At 42.2% G+C, this 22,462-nt stretch overlaps 2 protein-coding genes across 11 annotated transcripts in view; one reads left to right on the top strand and one right to left on the bottom strand.

The window, feature by feature from the left end:
* Positions 1-7,735, bottom strand: part of LOC132406322 (protein Hook homolog 3-like) — a 119,720-nt gene extending 111,985 nt beyond the window's left edge. For 4 of the 5 annotated variants that reach the window (XM_059991831.1, XM_059991832.1, XM_059991833.1 and 1 more), the window contains exons 1-3: positions 7,525-7,735; positions 6,147-6,232; positions 3,455-3,524 (exon numbers count right to left, since the gene is read on the bottom strand). In XM_059991831.1, the coding sequence (XP_059847814.1) occupies positions 3,455-3,524; positions 6,147-6,232; positions 7,525-7,602 (234 nt within the window). In that variant the 5' untranslated portion in view covers positions 7,603-7,735. Of the gene's footprint in view, positions 1-2,480; positions 2,601-3,454; positions 3,525-6,146; positions 6,233-7,524 lie in introns of those variants that run through there. The other variant, XM_059991835.1, reaches the window with a different exon arrangement.
* LOC132406323 (trichohyalin-like) overlaps positions 7,191-22,462 on the top strand; it is a 136,830-nt gene continuing 121,558 nt past the window's right edge. For 2 of the 6 annotated variants that reach the window (XR_009516133.1, XR_009516134.1), the window contains exons 1-3: positions 9,236-9,558; positions 16,113-16,176; positions 18,250-18,312. Coding sequence is in view for 4 of the 6 variants with exons in the window: in XM_059991838.1 (XP_059847821.1) it covers positions 16,137-16,176; positions 18,250-18,312 (103 nt within the window). In the remaining 2 variants the exon portion in view is untranslated. Of the gene's footprint in view, positions 7,209-7,745; positions 7,835-9,235; positions 9,559-16,112; positions 16,177-16,994; positions 17,080-18,249; positions 18,313-22,462 lie in introns of those variants that run through there. The other 4 variants (XM_059991837.1, XM_059991840.1, XM_059991838.1 and 1 more) reach the window with 4 other exon arrangements.

The following is a 22,462-nucleotide window of genomic DNA, read 5'->3' as shown; positions in this document are numbered from 1 at the left end:
GGGCTTCCAACTTGGCTCGATATTGCCTCTTGGCGTCCTTAATGGCTTTCCGGAGTTCATGCCTGGATTCCATGTAGCGACTGGTATCTCCGGACGTAAAAGCCGCAGCTCTAGCCTTCAAAAGAGACTGGACCTCATAATTCATCCAAGTTTTCCGGTTCAGGAATACCCGGATCGTCTTGCAAGACACAATGCACTCTGTGCATTTCCAGATAAAGTCCGTGACAGCTGAGGCATACTCATTGAGGTTAGCTGCCAAGTCCTTGAATACTAACCAGTCCAATGATTCAAAGCAGTCACGGAGAACCTCATCCGTTTCCCCTGTCCAGCGCGACACCACTTTTGACACCGTGACCTCCCGCTTCAGTTTCTGTTTGTAAGCCGGGAGGAGAAGTACGGCTTGAAGGTCCGATTTTCCGGAGTGAGGTCATTGGACGGAACAGTAGGCATCCTTTACTGCTGTGTAGTAGTGGTAAGGTATATTTGGGCCTCCAGTGGAGCAGGAGACATGTTGGTATAACTTTGGCAGTGCTTTTCTGAGGTTGGCCTGGTTAAAGTCCCCGGCTGTAATGAGCAAAGCCTCCGGATACCTGGTCTCAAGTTCACTGATGTTGGCACACAGTGTATTCACAGCCCACTCCACGTCCACCTGGGGGGGGAATGTAGACTGCTGTCAGTATGACCGAGGTGAATTCCCGTGGCAGATAGTAGGGACGACATTTCACCAACAGATGTTCCAGGTCCGGGCTGCAGGAGCTTGTCAGTGCCACTGTATCCAAGCACCACATGGTATTGATCAGTAAGCAGACACCACCTCCCTTTGTCTTGCCCGAAGACGCTGTGCGGTCCATCCGATGGATCGAAAATCCCTCTGGTCAGATGGCACAGTCGGGGGTAGCAGGGGAGAGCCAGTTCTCTGTGAAAAAGAATACACAGCAGTTCTCCATCTCCCGGCAGTAGGTGAGTCTCCCTTTAAGATCATCCACCTTGTTCTCTATGGCTTGCACATTAGCTAGTAGGATGGTGGGCAGAGGGACCCTAAAGCCCCTCTGCTTCAATCTGACCAGCAGCTCAGCTCTTTTCCCACGCTTCCTCAGTAAATAGTGCATCTTTCCAGGTTTCCATCTCTGAGATTGGTGGATGCTGTCATCGCTGTCAGTATCCTTCTCCAATCCACATGGGCAAGCTCCTTTCTCATGCCTCTGTAATTCCCTTTATTCCCTTGCAATACTGATTTATGTGACTTATGCTTCTCCCTCTCAAATTGCAGTATGAATTTAATCAAATTATGATCACTGCCTCCTAAGGGTTCCTTTATATTAAGTTTCCTAATAAGATCTGGGTTATTACAGAACACCCAATCGAAGATATCTTTTCCCTGAGTAGGCTCAAGCACAAGCTGATGTAAAAAGCCACCTCATAGCCATTCAACAAATTCTCTTTCTTGCGATCCAACACCAACCTGATTTTCCCAATCCCCATGCATATTAAAGTCCCCCATGACAATTGCGTTGTTACCCTTATTACACGCCTTTTCCAGCTCCCTTTACAATCTCAACCCCACATCTTGGGTACTATTTGGAGGCCTATATGTGATTCCCATAATGATTTTTTAAACTTTTGCAGTTTCTTAACCACCCATGAAGATTCAACATTCTTTGACCCTTTAAGTTCAATTCCATTTCTTGCCAACAGAACCACGAAAGTGCCTATGCCTTCCTGTCTGTCCTTTCCATACAAAGTATATCCTTTAATGTTAAGCTCTCAACTATGGCCTTCTTTCAGCCAAAACTCAGTGATGCCCGCGTCATACCGACCAATCTCTAATTGGCCCATGAGTTTGTCCACCTTTTTCCAAATGCTATGTGCATTCATCTACAGCACCTTCAGTCTTCCATTCTTCGTCCTTTTGAATTTTACCTTCGTGGTAATATAACTCTTTGCCCTGTCTTGCTAATCATGGGCTTGTTCTTCCTTAGTTCCATGTTACATCCATCATCTACTTGTAAACCTGCTGGCTCATCCTAAGCTCCATCATCCTGGTTCCCATCCTCTTGTCATATTTGTTTCAAACATTCCCAACACTCTGGTAAACCTGCCTGTACCTAGTTTACCGAAAATACAAAAAGGAGTGGGCGAGGACAAGTTATTCTATAATGGGACAGGAGCAAGCAATTCAGTGAAATCTGGAAGGTGGTGTTTAATGTGGGGACTGTGAGGTCATCTGCTTCAGTAACAGGAATCAGAAGGCAGGTTATTATCTAAATGGAGAGAGACTGCAAGTGAGTGAAATTCAGAGAGATCCAGGTATTCTAGAACATGAATCACAAAACGTTAGCAGACAGGTCCAAAAATTAGCTAAAAAGTAAACAGCATGATGGTCTTTTCAGAAAAGGGGCTGGAGTTTAAGAATAAGGAGATTTTATTCCAGTTGTATAGGCTGTTGGTGAGGCCACACCTGGAGTACAGAACACACTTACCTAAGAAAGGATAGAGTGGGATTGGAGGCAGCCTGAAGGAGATTATTCTGAGTAATTCTTGGGATGAGAGGATTGCTCTATCACATTTGCGTCGGTATCCGACAAACTGGGTCTGTGCTCCTTGGAGGTAGAAGAATAAGGGCTGACATTAAAAAAAACCAACTAAGTTCTTAAGGGGGTTAGCAGGCAAGTGTTGTGATATCTTCACTGTTGAGAGATTTATGATCAAGTGGACATACTGTAGGTACAATATAATAGGATTGTCATTTAAAATTGAGGTGCAAAGAGACTCCTTTCCTAAAATGGCAGTGAATCTCTAGAATTCTCTACCCAATGGTGGTGGAAATCACATCATTAGGTGCAATTTAAGTGCAGATGTATAAATATTTGAAAGACCGAGGAATTGCGGGCTTGGGGAATTGCAACAGAGGAGAGGAGGTGAAGCCAATGTGGATCAACCACTATCATACCGAATTGCAGGGGAAATTGAGGGCCCACGAATCATAGAGACATTATTAAATGGAAAAAAAGTGCAGATAAGATTGAAGAAAATGCTGCTTGGACTCGAGATATATAACATTACGAGGGTATAGATCGGGTGATGGCGCAGTCTTTTTCCCAAGGAAGGGCACAGGTCTAAGGTGACTTAAAAGGGACCTAAGGGGTAACCTCTTCATGTGAGTGATGTGTATATGGAATGAACTGCCAGAGAAAGTGGTTGAGGAAGGCACAATACCAACATTTAAAAGAACATTCAGACAAGTACACAAGTAAGAAGGGTTTAGAGGGAAAAGATTCAAACACAGGCAAATGGGACAGTCTGGGTCGGTAAATGGCCTGTTATTCTATGGCCATAGCCTATTTTCATTGTATTTTGTGTGTAGTGAACAGCAGACAAACCCCAAAATACATGCTTATCCATTTTCTTTTTCCCACTATGAAAGAACAAAATCATTCTTATTTCACCACTATACCTTCAGCCTCCAGTCACTGATGTCTTCCTTAATACGACCTAACCAGGCCTCATTAAACCAGGAGGGATCACTAAAGGAAAGAAACACAGCAACTGAAAACAGTGTGAAATAGTTAAAGACATGAGCAAGTAAAGCACATTGTTGTTTGCTTATAATCAATTATAAATATTCAACTCTGAAATATTCTACTAACATGCTACATTCCTAAACCATGTTCATAAAAAAATAAATCCACTAAATACACCGTAGTCTGCCAAGCGTGACATTACACACGTTGTAATCTGCCACATGTCATTACACATGGTGTTAAGGAAACTGATCTCATTTCTTGACTGGTTGCAGCCTAAGGCTGACATTCTTGTTAGAAAACAGTTTTAAAATGGTTACTTTACATTGTCATCACTTGTGCGAAGTATCAACACTGGAAGCAGAGACAGTTTCACAGCTTTTAAAAATAACACTAAAATTAATATTTTAGACTTTAAGACACATGAGGAGAATTAGGCCATTCAACCCATTGAGTCTGCTCATCATTTGATCATGGCTGATTTATTACCTCTCTCAAACCCATTCTCCTGCCTTTTTCCCGTAACCTTTGACGCCTTTACCAATGAGGAACCTATCAACCTCCACTTTAAATCTCCAATGACTTGGCAATGAATTCCAGATTTGTTTTGGTAATGGAATTACGTCAGGTATAACTGATGCTCAGCAAAATGCACCTGTCAAACCTCAGTAAAGTGAACCGCTGTTATGGCTCTGGATATTCTCTATCACTCAGGCGGAGAAGGAAGATGTTCATCTCACTAGTATAACGTACTGCCCTCCAAACCTGCAGAACAGCACCTCCAGACAATGGACTTCAATGGTCCTTTGATGACAACACTACTTTAAGATGTGATAATCTGTATCATTAAAACAAGTCAAAAGATCTGATTCTATTATTGTACTGCATTTGGTGACATTCTTTTGCATTAAAGAAATATACATCTATTGACACAACAATTCACTGCTTGGAATATGGGCATTTCTGGCACAGCCAGCATTTATTTCTCTTATAACTATCCCTGAGAAATTGTTGGTGATCTGTTTCTGGAATCATCCCTCTGATGAACACACTCCCAGTTGGGCATGAAGTTCCTGTCTTTAGAACCAACAATAAAAGAATGCAGACACACATTATCTCCAACTCAGTTGACTTCATGGTCTACAGTGAAATCTGCAGGAAGTGGCAGTTTCCATTAAGGGTTTTCATTATAAATTCTGCTGTGTACAATTACAGTTATCCACGTTAAACTAATTACACCCTTTCAATAGTAGAAGAACTAGTGCCAGGAGCTGGCATGGATGCTTCTACTTCAAATTAGGTATAAATATGGTGAATTATGCAGGAAAATGTACTTCATATACCAGGATGCAATTATTCACTTTCCTCTAACCCTACATACACGGCATCCGTACAAGGTTACATATGAAAAATTGTGAGTAGCACACACAAAATGCTGGAGGAACCCAGCGGATCAGGCAGCTGAGTTCCCCTACGGAGGGGAATAAACAATTGATGTTTCAGGTGGAAAGGACTTTCATCAGGATGGGAAAGAAAGGGGGAAGAAATCCTTCTTTCTTTTCAGTTTTGATGAAGGATCTCAGCTTGAATAATCAACTGTTTATTCATCTACAGGTGCGTCTAACCTGCCAAGTTCCTCCAGGAGTTTGTGTGTGTTACTCTAGATTCCCAGCATCTGTGGAATCTCTTGTGCGTATGAAAAATAATTTCAGGTCTGTATAGTTTGACAAGCTATAGTCATGTAGAGTGAAGATTCTGCTATCAATCAGACAGTGACTACAATGCTGCAGGATAGATTGACTTTATGCAGAGTTTTCTGGGGATTCACAAGCCTACAGTCTGTTTCCTGTGCTCTTTAAGTAGCCTATAATCATGTACTGTACATTCTGCCCCACCTCCAACTTATTGGCTGACAGTGCTGTCAACATTGCACTTAAACTTTTAAATTTTCATGATACAGCTGCTATAGCTATATCTTAAGTGTTACCAGATTGTAAAACAGGTTGGGCCAAAAAAAAAAACAGGAATGCAAGAAGAATCTGGTGGGTGAGGTAACATCCCTGGAGAGAGAAACCGTTGATGACTCTTCGTCAGAACTGTAGTGTTGTATATTTCCAGCAACAGCCAACGTAAGCACCTCATCTTCCATATGGAAATGCTGCAGCCCTCAGGGTCCAAGGCTGAATTTAACCATTTCAGACAATAGACTTTTCCTCTCTCTCCAGTGATGTAGCTGGATATTTCAGTTTACATTCTTTTCTTTCTTCTTTTCTTCTGTCTCTAACCTGTGTTCAGAGTAGTAAGTACAGGTTTGTATCCCATCACAATTTTTCCCTCCAATGTCTCCACCCGTTCTCCTTTCTGCAATTTAATATATGCTCAGTTTCTAGCGTCTCCAGTTTTGATGACAGTTTGTTGATATGATGTGTTGACTATTTCTTTCTTATGCATGCTGCCTGATGATGACTTCTACCACTTCTGCCTTTGGTTGAAGTTTTAACCATTATTACACCCTAGTAACTAGTTGTCAAGTGACTGAACCAGAATTAAACCATATGCAAGAACACTGCTCATCAGTGATTCTCACTCTCACATTAACTGTGACGTAACTAAAACCTAACGTACATATGATTAAGAACCTGGGCAATTGCAACTCCGCTGGTCAGATGTTCCTTGGTGGCACAAGGCGATGGCACACGGAACGTCTGGAGCTAGGATAAGAAAGAAGTACAAGGTTACATAAAATAAATCTTTATAATTCCTCTATTACCACAGACATGCTAATGAGGTTGTTGCTTTGAACAGCAGGAATAACCAACACCAGCACTCTCCAGACAGCAGTAGTAATTTATAGCAGCACCCACTGGACACCAGGAGTAACCAACGCCAGCACTCTCCAGACAGCACCACAAGCCTCTATCAATTGCTTTGAAGCAGAATACTAACCACTGCAAAACACTTTATGAATTCATAAACTTAGAATGTTTGTGCTGCATACCAGAACAGAGTGGCATTCCTTCTGAAAACTTTCTAGACAATAATAAATATACTAAACTCCCCATGACAGCATGGTTTCCTCCCACATTCCAAAGATGCACAGGTCAGTAAGGGTTAGTAAGTTACGGACGTGATATGTTGGTGCCCGAAGCGCGGGAACCAATGCAGGCTGTAAACTTGCACATTCCAGGAATCTGTTGGTCCTTGAAACAAATAATGAATTCCTGCATGTTTTGATGTAGCAATGTACATGTGACAATTAAAACTAATTTAAGGCAATAAAACTGTTACAACATAACTTCATAAGCAGAATGAACATTCAAAATACTGTATAAGTCAAAGAAAAACAAGCTAGATTGTCAACCAACTTTCAACAGTGATCTTACTATTCATTGGACACAGATTCACCCTACTATCATTAGGCTGACTTTAAAAGAAATCTGCTTAAATATGGATTCAGTGGAAATCCCGGCTCCAAATCATTAACCAGAGGTGGGATTATTTCATAACGACCTTTTTCTCTGAAAGAGGCAAATGGGAGAATGTCAATGCATCTCCCTTTGAAGCTCGACCCTCACCTAGATCACAATGCAAGGGACCCTAATCCCACCACCACCCCTCAGGCAGATAGGAGATGGAAGGACCCGGATTACTGGAGAAAAGGAGCCGCAGCAATGATCTCATGGCTAGGTACAGCACTATGGGCCGAACAGCCCTCTCCAGCTTCTAACCCCTATCACAGCTCCGCAGGCGTGGGACGGAGAGTAGTATTGAGGGGAGGGGGAGGTAGCAGAGGATAGGGGATGGAGAGTGTGAACTTGACGGCAGTAGGGCCAGGGAGGTGACGGGGTTCAGACGGAGGCGGGGGGAACAGAACGTTCCGGCCCTCGGCAGGTGGAGGTTACGGGCGCAATGGGGATACAAGTTGTGGCATCCTCTAACTCGGCACAGAACGGGGCTGAACCCCCCCAAAAAAATCCGTTACCCCCTCCTACCCAACACTTACCCATAATAACAGACTGTCGCAAAGCTCCGTTTTATCCAGGCTCATTTTCACCTCCCACCGTTTCCGCGCTTCGTTCATCCGCTGCCCGCCGGGCTTCCGTAACAACAGTCACATGGCCCGTAGTCCCTCCCCCTCCCTTTCCTGTTGCGCCTGCGCCTCTGCTCACACCCGGGCTCCCGCCCCTCCTCTACAAGCCGTCACGGCTGACCAGCTGGGGCCTTCGCGCCATTCCGCGCCTGCGCATATCCTCAGGCGTTTAGGCGCCCGCGCCGATCGCTCGCCTGCGACCCCCCCCCCACCCCCCGTGGAGGTGAGTCGGGTGGGGGTGGTGGGGTCGAAGGTTCTGGACACCGGGGGTAGACGGGGGACCGAAATGGAGTTGTCGGGATCTGGGGGGGAGGGGCGAAAGGTGATGTTATCGGGGTGGTGGAGGGAAGAGGAATGGGATGTTGTAGACCCTGGGAGAGGAGGTCTACTGTCCGGGTGCAGAAAAAACGGGTCTCGGGTTTAGAAATGTGGTGGTACGGCAGGGAGGAAGGAGAGGCCTGAGGAATACCCGGTCTGGTTCTGGCCGCTTCTCCCCTACCTACCCCCCCCCAACAAAAAATTGGAGGCGGCGGCTGTGGCTGTCCACTCCCGCCTCTCAGCCCTGCACTCACTCACTTCCCCTAGAGTCGCGCAGGCCGCTACCCATGTCCCTCGCAGCCTTCCCTCTCTTCGTCCGCCCAAATAACAGGGGCCTTCCCCCATCCTGGCCTCCGCCCTCCGCTAGACAGCGATCCCTTATTCTCAAACCTTCCTCCCAGCCTTTCACACCAATTCAGCATGGGAACAGATGGTGGAGATGCGTCGTATGGATCCGAGTTCTTCCTCACTCTTCCTCTCTTTCCACCTACCCCCCACCCCCACCACACACTACCAGCTCACCTGGCCCCTGACTCCCACATCCCTACCTCATCGCCTCCCCAACTACTCACTGTCAAAGCACCCTTCTGCCCCCCTTGCCCCCTGCCCAGCTACAGACTGCCAACCTAATCCTGTGTCGACCAACTCCCCCACCTCTGCCACACATAGCCAGCTGAGATTCCTGACCCCCAGTAATCCACCTCCTCCTAACTCAACCTTCATCTCTTCATCCTTGCTTTTGAGGTGAAAGAGAGGGACACGCTATCAACTTTAGTCCCCTGCTGCTTGGATTTGGATCAGTATACTTGTGCGTTGTTGCACTCCTCAGCCAGGTTCACATTCCCCATACCCTTTGTGTGAAGTCAGATCTTCTTACCAGTTGATAAATCATGCACTTTGTTTAATGAGTGTTTAGGAAATGTGGCTGTTATGTTAATCTGGAAGCCTGTTATACCTCACTGTATCATTCCCCCACCAAGTCTCATTTATCCAAAAAAAAACACACTTTAGTCTGGTCCTTCTCATCTAAAATGCCTGAATCTCATATCTTCATAGCAACCTCTCTGCCTGCATTTCATATCCAGACAGCATCCTGTCTGGTGCTGTCAGAGCCATCCTGAAGTAGACACAGCACTGTGGCCTGTTGTTTTATACAGTTTTAACATGAAAACCCAGAATTATATTTTTTTGCTTGTGTTATTAAACCTAGCATCCCCACAGGGTAGCCTTCTGTGTCTTTTTGTGCAGCATTTGAATAGTTGTAAAGTCCAGCTGTACTTCATTTATTTCATTAACTGAAAACAATTACTTTTATTTAAGTTGTAATGATCAGTGAGACGTGACAATAATAGAGGAATTCAGATGCAGAATTAGAGTATTTATCATCACACTGGACCACTGCTACACCACTATCAAGAGTGCTTACTGTGCTATTCCACACCCACAGTTAGGAAAGTTTGATTACTTGGCTGCACTTCTACTCCCTGAGTATAGGTAGAGACAGAAAACTACAGCACCAGTAGTGAGGACCAAGAATGTATGGACAAGGGAAGCACAGGAGCACTTACAGCACTGCTTTGCATCAATGAACTGGACTGTATTCGGGGATTCGTCTTCGAAGCTAGATGAGTATGCCATAGTTGTTAATGACTTCATTAAAACCTGTGTTGATGAGTATGTAACCATGAAAACTTGTTGTATGTTCCCAAACCAAAAGCTGTGGATGAACCAGGAGGTTTGTTGAATGCTGAGAGCTAGATCTGTGGCATTTAAGTCTGGTGACTCAGGTCTGTACAAGAAAACCAGGTATGACTTATAGAGGGCTATATTTCAAGAGCAAAGAGACAATTCTGAGCTAGGTTGGAGGTGACATTGGATGCACATCAACTCTGGCAGGGTTTGTAGGTCATTACTTTCCACAAAGTGAAACCCAATAGAATGATTGGCAGCGATGCTTCACTACCAGATGAGCTCTGCACCTTTTATGCCCGCTTTGAAAGGGAGAACGTAACTACAGTTGTGAAGATCCCTGCTGCACAGAGGATTTCTGTCTTGGAGGCCAATGTCAGACTGTCTTTCAGGAGGCAGCAGGCCCAACAGAGTACCTGGTAAGGCTCTGAAGAATTGTGCCATCCAACTGGCGGGAGTATTCAAGGACATTTTCAACCAGCGGCCAGAAGTTCCCACCTGCTTCAAAAAGACAGCAGCTATACCAGTGCCCAGGAAGTGTCATGTGAGCTGCCTTAGTGACTATTGTCCAGTAACCCTCATATCTACGATGATGAAATGCTTTGAGAGGTTGGTTATGGCGAGAATCAACTCCTGCCTCAGCAAGGATCTGGACCCACTGCAATTTGCCTATTGCCATAATAGGTCTATGGCGGACACAATGTCAATGGCACTTGACACGGCTTTGGATCACCTGGACAATACAAACACCTATGTCAGGATGCTGTTCGATGACTATAACGCAGCGTTTAACACCATCATACCTACAGTCCTAATCTGAGCCTCTGTACCGTACCACCCTCTGCAAATAGATCCTCGATTTCCTAACTGGAAGACCACAATCTGTGCGGATTGGTGGTAATATCCCGTGCATACAATCAACAATGGCACACCTTGGATGTGTGCTTAACCCACTGCTCTACTCCCTCTATACCCATGACTGTGTGGTTAGATATGGCTCAAATGCCATCTATAAATTTGCTGATGATACAACCAGCATTGTTAGTAGATGAAACCCCTTTTAACTGGGTGTCTAGAGATGCAGCTAGTAAGCTCCTCGCTAACAGCCACTGGACTTAGCAGTGAGAAAACCACCTTTCTCAAACTTTGTATGTCTAGGGCAGGGCTCGGCAACATTTACCACTGAAAGAGCCAATATGGACCCATTTCCCACAGAAAAGAAAACACTGGGAACCACAAAACCCGTTTGACATTTAAAATGAAATAACACTGTGTACAACGGTTTTTTTTTGCCTTTATGCTATGTATAAACAAACTATAATGTGTTGCATTTATGAAATTGATGAACTCCTGCAGAGAAAACAAAATTACATTTCTGCATGCAACAAAAACATTTTGAACTCCGAAAAAAAGACGTTGGGTTGAAGGTTACTCCATAGGTAGCCTACCTTGGATCGCTGGCGGGGGTCAGGCATTGGCAGTGGTGATGTATATTAATAGCGATAAAAAACACGTTGTAGCGGTGTAGCGCTACACGCAGCGCTAAAATAAAGACACTGCAGTCAAAGGTAACTTTATTCAAACTAAACAGCCTTGATTTAAAGCCTCCCTCAACCCATCCCCTTGGGCACGGATGCTCCAAAAGACACGTACTCACAAACCCCCGTTGGCTATCTCCCTTAGCCGGAACGGTGGCTAATTGTGAGCCGGTTCGGATGTGCCAGGAAATGGGGTCTCCACAACGTTTTTAGATTGTACAAGATCACCATAATCTTCAAATTTCGAATTACATTTCAAAAACTAACAAACCATGGGGAGCCGCAGCGCAGAGATCAAAGAGCCACGGGTTGCCGACCCCTGGTCTAGGGAGTCAGTATGACTTGGATCTCACCAAAACCAAGAAGATGGGATGTCTTGACCACGCGAACCTTGATCCGCCCCTGTGCAATTAGCTGTTGGCACGAAATACACAGAATACTGCAAAGAAAGTATATTTACAAATGCTAGCTTTATCGAACAGTTGGGGAAAAAATGTAAAAAGGACCCATTATAGTTAACCCAGTTCAAATGTGTACATAAGTAGGAGCTCATCCTGAAGTTGTCTTTAACTCATGCTGGACCCAACATCTGTGTGGGAAAAGAACACCACCTTCTGAACGTCGCTTCAAATCCACCTCGAGCAAATGGGCTCCCCCACAGGATTATTGGTCCTTCCTCCTTGAAGCCATTCATCAGTACAAAGCATCTTGTAAAACAGGGATGGAATCCTCAGCAATCTCCCGTTTAAAAGACCTTGACCTACACCAGTGTCCGTCACATAAACCTCTCCCAATTGCACCATCCTGATTGGCTGACACAACATTCTGAAGATGAACAACATAGCCTCTTGTGTTTAGCTCAAATCCAAACATTATAAAAGCAGAATAGACTCCTCTGACAGAACTGTTAAAATGCAATAGGTGCAGCATAGCAGTAAAAATAACTTGGTGTTACATAGAATTTCAGATGGAGATGAGAGGACGTACAGGAGCGAGATATACCAGCCAGTTGAGTGGTGTTGCAGAAGCAATCTTGCGCTGAATGTCAGTAAGGTGAAAGAGCTAATTGTGGACTTCAGGAAGGGTAAAATGAGGGAACATGAACCAGTCCTCTCAGAGGAATCAGAAGTGCAGAGAGTCGTAAAATTAGTATGTTCCATCTTGGGTACTAGCTTTCATAGTATCCAAGATACCTTCAAGGAGTGTTACTTCAGAAAGGCAGAGTCTATTATTAAGGACCCCGTCGCCTAAGACATGCACTCTCCTCACTGTTGCTGTCAGGAAGGAGATATAGAAGACTCAGTGATTCAGGAATGGCTTCTTCCCCTCTGCCATCCATTTCCTAAATGGACACTGAACCAATGAACATACTAGGCCACTTTTTAAAATATTATTTCAGTTTTGCACTGTTTCATCTGGCTACTTAATATACATGTATACATCTGTAATTGATTTACTTATTTTTTTCTATGTTATGTGTCACATTGTACTGCTGCTGCTAAGTTAAATTTCATGACATGCTGGTGATAATAAAACTGATTCTGATCAAGTGTTTTTGTTCATTTATCTGGACAGTGATTGCCACTTGAAACATTTATTCAGATGGTTTAGTAGAATGATTATTTGGGCTTGTATTATAAAATAAATATAAACGCCATTTCCAGAAAAGTTGGGATATTTTCCAAAATGCAATAAAAACAAAAATCTGTGATATGTTAATTCACGTGAACCTTTATTTAACTGAGGAAAGATTTTCAATAGTTTTGCTGACCAACTTAATTGTATTTTGTAAATATACACAAATTTAGAATTTGATGGCTGCAACACACTCAACAAAAGTTGGGACATGTTTACCATTGTGTTACATCATCTTTTAATAACAGTTTTTAATCGTTTTGGAACTGAGGATACTAATTGTAGTAGATTTGCAATTGGAAATTTTGTCCATTCTTGCTTGATATAAGACTTCAGCTGCTCACCAGTCTGTGGTCTCCATTGTTTGATTCTCCTCTTGCCCCATGTATATATGCCATATATGCGCCATATATTTTCAATAGGAGATAGATTTGGACTGGCAGCAGGCCAGTCAAGCACACGCACTCGGTGTCTACAAAGCCACGCTGTTGTAGCCCGTGCAGAATGTGGTCTGGCATTGTCCTGCTGAAATAAGCATGGACGTCCTGGGAAGAGACGTCTCCTTGATAGCAACAGATGTCTCTCTAAAATCCTAATATACGCCTCCAAGTCAATGGTACCTTCACATACATGCAACTCACTCATGCCGTGGGCACTGATGCACCCCCATACCATCCCAGGTGCTGGCTTTTGCACCTTTCACTGATAACAATCAGGATGGTTGTTTTCATCTTTGGCACGGAGAACTTGACGCCCGTTTTTTCCGAAAACTAGCTGAAATGTGGACGCATCTGACCACAGCACACTGTTCCACAGTCTTTTGGTCCATCTGAGATGAGCTCGGGCCCAGAGAATTCGCCGGCGTTTCTGCATGGAGTTAATGTATGGCTTCCTCCTTGCGTAATACAGTTTCAAGTTGCATTTCTGGATACAGTTTCAAGTTGCAGCGATGGACTGTGTTAAGTGACAATGGTTTTCCGAAGTACTCCCGAGCCCAGGGGGCTATAATTGTCACAGTAGCATGACTGTTTCTTCGGTAGTGCCGCCTGAGGGCTCGAAGATCACGCGCATTCAACAGTGCCCTTTACGCACTGAGATGTCTCTGAATTCTCTGAATCTTTTCACAATATTATGTACTGTAGATGTTGAAAGACCTAAGTTCTCTGCAATCTTGCGTTGGGAAATGTTCCTTTTGAACTAACAATTCTCTCACGAATTTTGGCACAAAGGGCTGGGCCATGACCCATCCTTGCTTGCAAAGACTGAGCCTTTGATAGACGCTACTTTTATACCCAGTCATGATACTTCACCTGCTACCAATTAGCCTGCTTAATGTGGAGTCTTCCAAACCGGTGTTACTTGAATATTCTGTGTACTTTTCAATCTTAATTTAACTCAGTCCCAACTTTTGTTGAGTGTGTTGCAGCCATCAAATTCTAAATTTGTGTATATTTACAAAATACAATAAAGTTGGTCAGTAAAACTATTGAAAGTCTTTTCTTTGTAATTTTGTTAGGTTAATTCACGTGAACCTTTATTTAACTATCACAGATTTTTGTTTTTATTGCATTTTGGAAAATATCCCAACTTTTCTGGAAATGGGATTTGTAGATGTCACGTGTAGGTTTATCAGGATGGATTGACTTGATGAATTTTCTCAGCCTCTGTCTCGGGTGCTGATTGTGAGGTTAAGTTTTCTCATAAAATTTGAAATCTAGCTTGCCCTGTTTTCGAATACATTTCAGTAGCAATAGTTATTGTGACCTTTTAGCTGAAAACTTTTGGCTCATTGGACTGGTCCTGTGTAAAATGTTCTTTGGATGGGTTGACCATCATGCAGAAGAGCAGCAGTCCTTGGTTTCAAAGTGACAAGATCTAGTTTTCATCTTTCTGAGTCTCCCATTGGTGCTGGTTCTGGGGGTGATTACATAGCTGCACTTTCCACTGCCTATAAGGCAGTCATTCTACCTATGGGTGTTAGTTTGTTTTTTGGGGGAAATCAAAACTGGTCCTGATTCTGCCCTGGTTTGTTGTTGTGGATGCAAACCCTCAGTAACGCACACACAACGCTGGAGGAACTCAGCAGGTCAGGCAGCATTAACAGAGGGGAATAAACAGTTGATATTTTGGTTGAGACCCTTCCTCAGGACAAGAAAGGAAAGGGGGTAGAAGCCAGAATAAGAAGATGTGCGGAGGCGAAGAAATCAAATTGGCAGGTAGTAAGTGAGATCAAGTCCTAGAAGTCATGACGAAGGGTCTCGGCCCGAAATGTCGACAGCGCTTCTCCCTACAGATGCTGCCTGACCTGCTGCATTCCACCAGCATTTTGTGTGTGTTTCATGCTATCAGGTTGTGTTGCTGTGTACAACGTCTGGAGCTGGAATATTCACAAAAGCTTTGATGAGAATTTCCTGTGTGACATTGCAACTTGGGTATGAGGAGTTTGCTTACAACATAAAATACTGCAGAGTGACTTTAAGTTAAAAATGTCCATTTATACAAAGGATTATTTTTGATCTGAAGCATATCCTTAAGAGTTTTACAGTGATATCCTCTCGGAGGTTCAAAGTACATTTATTATCGAAGTATATATACATTTTACAACCTTGAGATTCATCTCCTTACAGACAGCCTCAAAACAAAAAAGAAAACCGTCAAAAGCCTAATGTACAGAGAGGAAAAAACAAATCATACAAGCAATAAAAATAATCAAATAGCATTCAGAACGAATGTGTGTCCACAGATGCCACAACCTTAGTTCAGTGCAGAACTGCCTGACTCTTGCCTCTGGTTCCAACACATATCTTTTCATTCTGGCCCAGCATTTACATTGTTGAAACATATGGTCATTCCTTGCTCTAGGGCCCAGGCACTGTGGCTTTGATACACTCTGGGCTTGGATCCTGCTGCTGTGTTTCAGCACATACCCAACCTTTCCAAATTGGCCTGGTGCTTAGATCGATCAAACCTTGGGTCTTTCCTCACTCTTGGTTTTGATGGAGGGGCCTTGCCTCTGCTCGCTTTGATTTTGCCTCACCTTTGCAAACCCCAGCTCTGTCACTCTGCCTTGCCTTTGCTTGCCTCTCCATTGTTTGCAGTGATTGTTTACCAGAAAAGTGCTATTGATTAAGTTTAGTTACTGTTGAGCTATTTTTACATGTTCGAGTATTTCAAACAATAAAGGTCACATTCTTGAGCAGGGCTTCCTTGTGCAGTGCTCTACCTTCTATTTAGGTCCATATTTTTGTTGTTTAAATTTGTTTTGGGTTATAGCTATTTGCATTGTAAAATATACTATTTCAGAGCTTTTTTCCTTTGTAGAAATAGGATTATCCCTGAAGAACTATGAATGAGCTGTCTTCAAATGGACATCCTTTTCTTTGTGGTAAGACTTCAATAATCTCTAACAATGTCTAAGTACTAGAAAAAGCCATTTCACTTTAGAACTCTATATACCTGTGTGTTTTTCTCAAATTTTCTTGGTAGATGTTTGGAGAGAAACAGGGCAGGTTTCAGAGAATGGAAAGCCATGGCAATACCTCTTTTGTGACTTTCTAGAAAGTACAGATGGTGCTCGGGAAAGCAATTGGGTTCCAGAAGAAAGCTTCACAGCTCCGGAATCCACCCAGTTAACAGCTAGTGGCAAAATCTGAATTTAAATCTCCTAATCCATCCTGTATATTCTGGTAAAAGACTAAAGCTGCAAAATACTTGTATTGTAACTGCAGGAACTTCAGAAACTTGGACACTGGGTTTCTTTGCTTTCTACCAATTAATTGCTTGTTATAATGTATACCAACCCGAGCATTGGGTTGGGTTTTATTACCATTTGGTAGAATGATTAATTTTTCTTTTGTTACCAGTGACACAAAAATAATTGCTTTGGTCAGGGTGTTGAATAAATCTCAACAGTAGGGCTGACCTTACTGTGCTTTCTACACCAGCTGAGAAGGTGTTTCCACCCTAACTTTATGCCCCAGCTCTTGGTTCACGGCATAACAGGAAGTTGCCCAGGCGTTAGCTAAATGTGATAATGTTTTCTTCTCTAACCATCCTTTAGACATGTAGTCTTAGATCACTTGATGTGGGGAAAATAAATATTTTCCTCAACTCTATGTTCTTTTTACTAGTTGCCTTAAATCTGTGCCTGCAGTATTAGTGTCTCTATTTTGCTCAATTAGGCACTTTATCCACTCTATTTAGATCTTGCAAATTTCTCTTCAACCTACTCTGTTCCAAAAGAAGTGAATCCAGACTGCCCAATTGTTCCTTCTCAGTCAACACTTGTGTAAGTAGCTCCATGAGCTTTTTAGTGTTGTTTTTATTGCTGGAATGTAGTGACCAAAATTATGTGGAGCTGTAGCCTAACTCATGATTTGGACAGTTCAAGATAATTTCCCTGCCTTGTATTCTAAGCCTTCCTTGTAATGAAATGTCTAGAATGCTGCTTCACTCAATTAAATAAATAATTTTGTGGCCTTCAGGAACTCGTGGGTGCACACTCCAAGATTAACCTGTTCATCTCCATGCCTCTTTATCCTACCATTTATTGTACAGTCTTGCCATGTTTTATCTGTACAGCCGTATTTCATCTGTATTTTATAGATGCAATCTGGCTTTTGACTTATTGAAGCAACAGAGCTGATTGATATCCAATGGATATGGATATTTACTGTCCGTTCAGTTTTTTTTCCTACTTTTCATGCTGCGGTATGGTTCAGTACCCTCTTCAAGGTACACAACATCAGATAGGGCATGAATGGGTACAACAGTGATGCCTCTCGTAGTCAAATTTCTGGTGTTTGCTCCAGAAATCATAACAATTTGGGTGGAGTATTGAAGAACCATCAGCAAGTCTGGAGCCATCACCTGACAAGTGCTGGAGCAGAGTGTTGTTAGATTTGGGCATGGAGGACTGGCTGGAAGAGAGCACACATGACCCATTTTTATTTAAAAGTAACCAGTAGAACTTTTATTGTGCAGTCTAGGGGAAAGCCAGTAAGAACTGGAAGAAAACAAATCTTGCGTCCTCAAATTGATACAGAAAAAAAATCATAAGTTTGCATTTTTTCGTTTGTGTAGAAGTATTGTCACCATGATCTATTTTGCAAATTTTTGGTTGCAAAAGTTATGAACCATTAACAACTTTGTTTCTGTAAAATTATAAACTTTGTTTGGGAATGCTTATAATTTAAAGGTACAGAATTAATATGCTGACTTTAATCATTCTTAAAATTTAACCTTTGTTACTACTTCAGTGTTGTACCATTGATGTTATCTGTATGAATGCAAAAAAAAAGAATGAATTCTGGTCCTGATACTGCGATTTCCTTCATTGATGTGACAACAATATTCTGTTTATGGCTGTGCTAATTCACCAGAAACTTAAAATATTTTCAGCAATTTGACAAATATATATCTTTTATCATTATAATGTCCTGTTTCAAAATCTTTACAGATTGGGATCAACTCCGGAGAACTATGACCGAACTGTCCTTAAAAGGCCTTCCACTTCTGCAAGGTAACTTTTGTATATTAAGTTCAAGTTCAAAAATTAAAATACTTTTTTAATTCATTTGACATGGTACATTGTAATCAGTGAAAAGTATTGTCAACTCACTATCCTGACATGTTTATTTTTAAAAATGATGAAGCCTGTTCTTAATCTTAAAGTGTTACTGGAGCTACTCTGAGCTTTTTGCAATGCCAAAGACTTCCTGTTTTCTGTAACAAATATAACCATGGTAAAGAGCCTTCACTCTAGCACACACTTTATCTCAGTGTCCAGTTTTCTAACTTGTAGAATCAAATTGCATAGAATGAGGCCAACTGGCCTGCCATATTCTGATGACTTTTGACATAAACTTTTATTTAGTGCCCTCTGCTTCTCGTCATGTTGTCTTTTAAGATTTTGAAGAGTAACTTAGGTTAGAATTGATTGCATGTAACACTTTCCCCCTTTTTATTGATTTTGAGGAATTTTCCCTAATTCCTCTAAGTATAGGCACTTAGAAGAGCACAACACAGGAATAGGCCATTTGGCACATAATGTTGTGCTGAACCAGCAAAAAAACAAATCTGAAACACCCAAACACGAATCCATCCTACCTACACCATGACCATATCCCTCCTCCTTCCTTAGATCCATGCGGCTATCCAAATGTCTCTTAAACGCCTGTGATGTATTGCCTCTACCACCACACCAGGCAGTGCATTCCAGGCATCCACAACTCTGAGTAAAGTAACTTGCCCCTCACATCCCACTTGAACCTATCCCCTCTTTCAATGCATACCCTCTGGTATTAGACATTTCAGCCCTGGGAAACAGATATTCTCTGTCCACTCTATCTATGCCTCTCATAATCTTGTAAGCCTCTATCAGATCTCCCCTCGGCCTCCAATACTGTAGTGGAAACAACCCAAGTTTATCCAGCCTTGTGATAGCACATGCTGTCTGAACCAGTCAGCAACCTGCTAAACCTCTTCTGCACTCTCTCGAAAGCCTAAAGTTCCTTCCTACAGTGGGGTGACCAGAACTGTTAGCAGTTAATGAGATGTAGCTTAACCAGAGTTTTATAAAGTTGCAACATAACTTCCTGACTTTTGAACTCAATACCTCAAGTAGTAAAACCAAGCATTCCATAAGCCTTCTTCACCACCTTATCAATCTGTGTAGCTACTTTCAAGGAGCTATGAACTTGGAACCCAAGATTGCTCTGCTCAGCAGCACTGTTGAGGACCTCTCCATTAACAATGTACTGTCTCTTTTCATTTTCCCTACCAGAGTACAACACCTCACTTTTATCTGGGTTAAGCTCCTTCTGCCATTTCTCAGCCCATGTCTGCAACTGAGCTATATTGTGCTGTATTATTTGCCAGCCTTCTACATCATCCACAACTCCAGCAATCATCTGCAAATTTATTAACCCAGCCATCTACATTTTCATCCAGGTCATTTATATACGTTACAAACAGCAAATTCCCTGTGGAATTCCACTAATTACAGACCTCCAGCTTGAATAAGTCCCTTCAACCACTACCTTCTGTATTCTATGTACAAGCCATTTCTGAATCCAGACAGCCAATTTCCCATGGATCCCATACATCTTATTCTGGACTAGCCTCCCACGAGGGACTATGTCAAATGCCTTAATAAGATCTATGTAGAAAACATCCATTGCTCTGCCCTTATCAATCTCTCTCATCACCTTGTCAAAAAATCAAGTTGGTAAAGCATGACCTGCCATGCACAAAGCCATGCTAGCTCTCCGTAATTAGGGCATGGGCTTCTAAATGCTCACATATCCCATCCCTAAAATTTTTTTGAGCAATATTCAACTCTTAGTAAGTTATTATAATTCATAATCTACAGGTTCCTCGTGCAGATTTTTCTCCAGAATTGCTATGAACATGTAATATGACCAAATTGGAATGGCATTATAGCAGTTGATCTTGACAAAATGTGGTAGTAGACATATTACTGAGCTGATAATCTAGAGGTTTAACTAAAGGTTAATTACCATCATGAGGGCTGGAGCATTTTAAATTCAGTTTAAATAAGTCGAGGATGAAAAGTGAGTGTATGTGACCATTAATACGCTGCCTGGTATTTTATTTCATTATAGTTACACTACTGCCCTTTATTTCACAATATTATTTTAGTTTGAATATGACTGTAGATCATAACTGCCCCCTGAACTTAACCTGACAGACTACTCATTTGTATCAGACTATTATGACTAAATATAATAAAATTAAAAATGAATGGACTGAGCATCTGACTCAGAGTTGGAGGTACGTACAGCCAGTTTGGACAACCCAGATGATATTGGAGTTATCCAGCCAAGGTCCCAGAGCTCGTCTCTTTTCTTAGGTTTGTGCTATTTCCAGAAGGTGGTAGCATAGACACACAGGTTAAGTTTTGGGGGTTGGGGAAGGTAGTCTGGTTATATATTCAGTATCGGGTCAGATCTGAGAAAGGAAACTTCTTGCTGATTAGCATCTGTCTTAACTTGGCTGCAGAATCTGTACTTCTAATGAATACCACTTGGAAAAAGTATTGAGAATACACAATTCTGCGGGTTCAATTGACCCTGACTACATTAATGACAACGACCACATTAATGAGAACAACCACTAGATAGTCCCACAGACATAGTCTTTCTTCAGCAGTGTGGTAGGGGGATGCTGTGTCTTGAAGTGTGTTACAACCATAGTGTTAAATGAGATGTATTTGGACCTCACTTCTCAACTCAAGGTTGGGCTGTCTCGAGACTGAAGACTATCAGTAGTTAGAGAGTCAGAATAATAGAGCACAAACAAGCCCTTTGGCCAATCTGTTGTATGCCAAACTGCTGAATGAACTAACTGTTGAAGACCTGTACTTCAACACCCCCTAATGACATCTATATGAAATGCTTTTGCAGGAAAGCAGCATCCATCATTAGGGACCCCCACCACTCAGGATGTGCTCTCTTTTCACTGTTCCCATCAGGAAGATGGTACATAAGCCTCAGGATTCACACCACCAGATTCAAGAATAGCCATCAGGCTCTTGAACCAAAGGGGATAACCTCATTCAACTTCACTTGCCCATCATTGAAATGTTTACAGAACTAGTGGACTTGCTCTCAAAGACTCTATCTCAAGTTCTGAATATTTTTTGCTTCCTTACTTATTATTATTTCTTTCTTTCTGTATTTGCACAGTTTGTTGTCTTTGTACAGTGGTTAAATGTCCTAGTTGGTGTGGTCTTTTGTTGATTGTGTTATGGTTATTACTTACTGTGCCACCCCACTTGCTGCCATTATTCAGCATCCGAGTCCTTGTGTTTCTATGTGTAGCTGAGTCCCTTGGCTTTGTTTCCACATCGGAGGAGTGGTTTTTGGGAGCACCTCTTCCATGAAGACCATCTCTGACAAGACTTTTCTGGATTTGGGTTCCAGAGGTTTATGTGAGTTCAGAGCTGATAGTGCTAGACTACTTTTGATTTAGAAGGGGCATCAGTTTGATACATCTCTTGTCTGCTGCACTCAGTTTCCATGGCGAACAACTGAATTGAACTTTAATTCAATTGACTAAATTGATTGAATTGAATTAATTGATCCTCAACCTTGCCCATTTCTTTGTGCTTCTTCGGAAGAACGTGGACAGCACATATTGAAACTCTTGTCTGCTATGAAATTTCTACTTGGGAGAGATTTTACTGATGCCAGATGACCACCTTGTGTGTTTTTTGCTATGCTTACTCATGCTATGGTGTAAGAATTTGAAGGTTAAACTGTCACATCTGCCACATTCTCATCTTTCAGCTTGGTTGCCTATCACCGAGTTTGATACCTTCTCCACCTGTTTCTGTTTCAGTTAATCAGTTCAGTTCATTCAACTCACTAACATCCTGTTTCTTATCTTTGTTTTATCATGCACTGGGCTATATACTTGCAAAGTAATCATATTTTTCTTTGAAGAGTGGACTATTACTTAAAATGTTACTTTCTTGAAAAAGATACAAAAAACTCTGTTTAGTTTTTTAGAAAATAACTGTCTGCAAATTTAAAATTTGCCCTTTTCTACTCACATAGTAATGCAGAAGGCAAAAAATAAACATGTAAAACAACATTTATACAAGAAAATTAGGATGCCTAAGACTTTTTGAACGTACAATACCCCTT

The sequence above is a fragment of the Hypanus sabinus genome, chromosome 16, assembly GCF_030144855.1.
Source record: "Hypanus sabinus isolate sHypSab1 chromosome 16, sHypSab1.hap1, whole genome shotgun sequence".
In the NCBI taxonomy this organism is placed as follows: Eukaryota; Metazoa; Chordata; class Chondrichthyes; order Myliobatiformes; family Dasyatidae; genus Hypanus; species Hypanus sabinus.
This window is presented reverse-complemented; position numbering and strand designations above follow the sequence as displayed.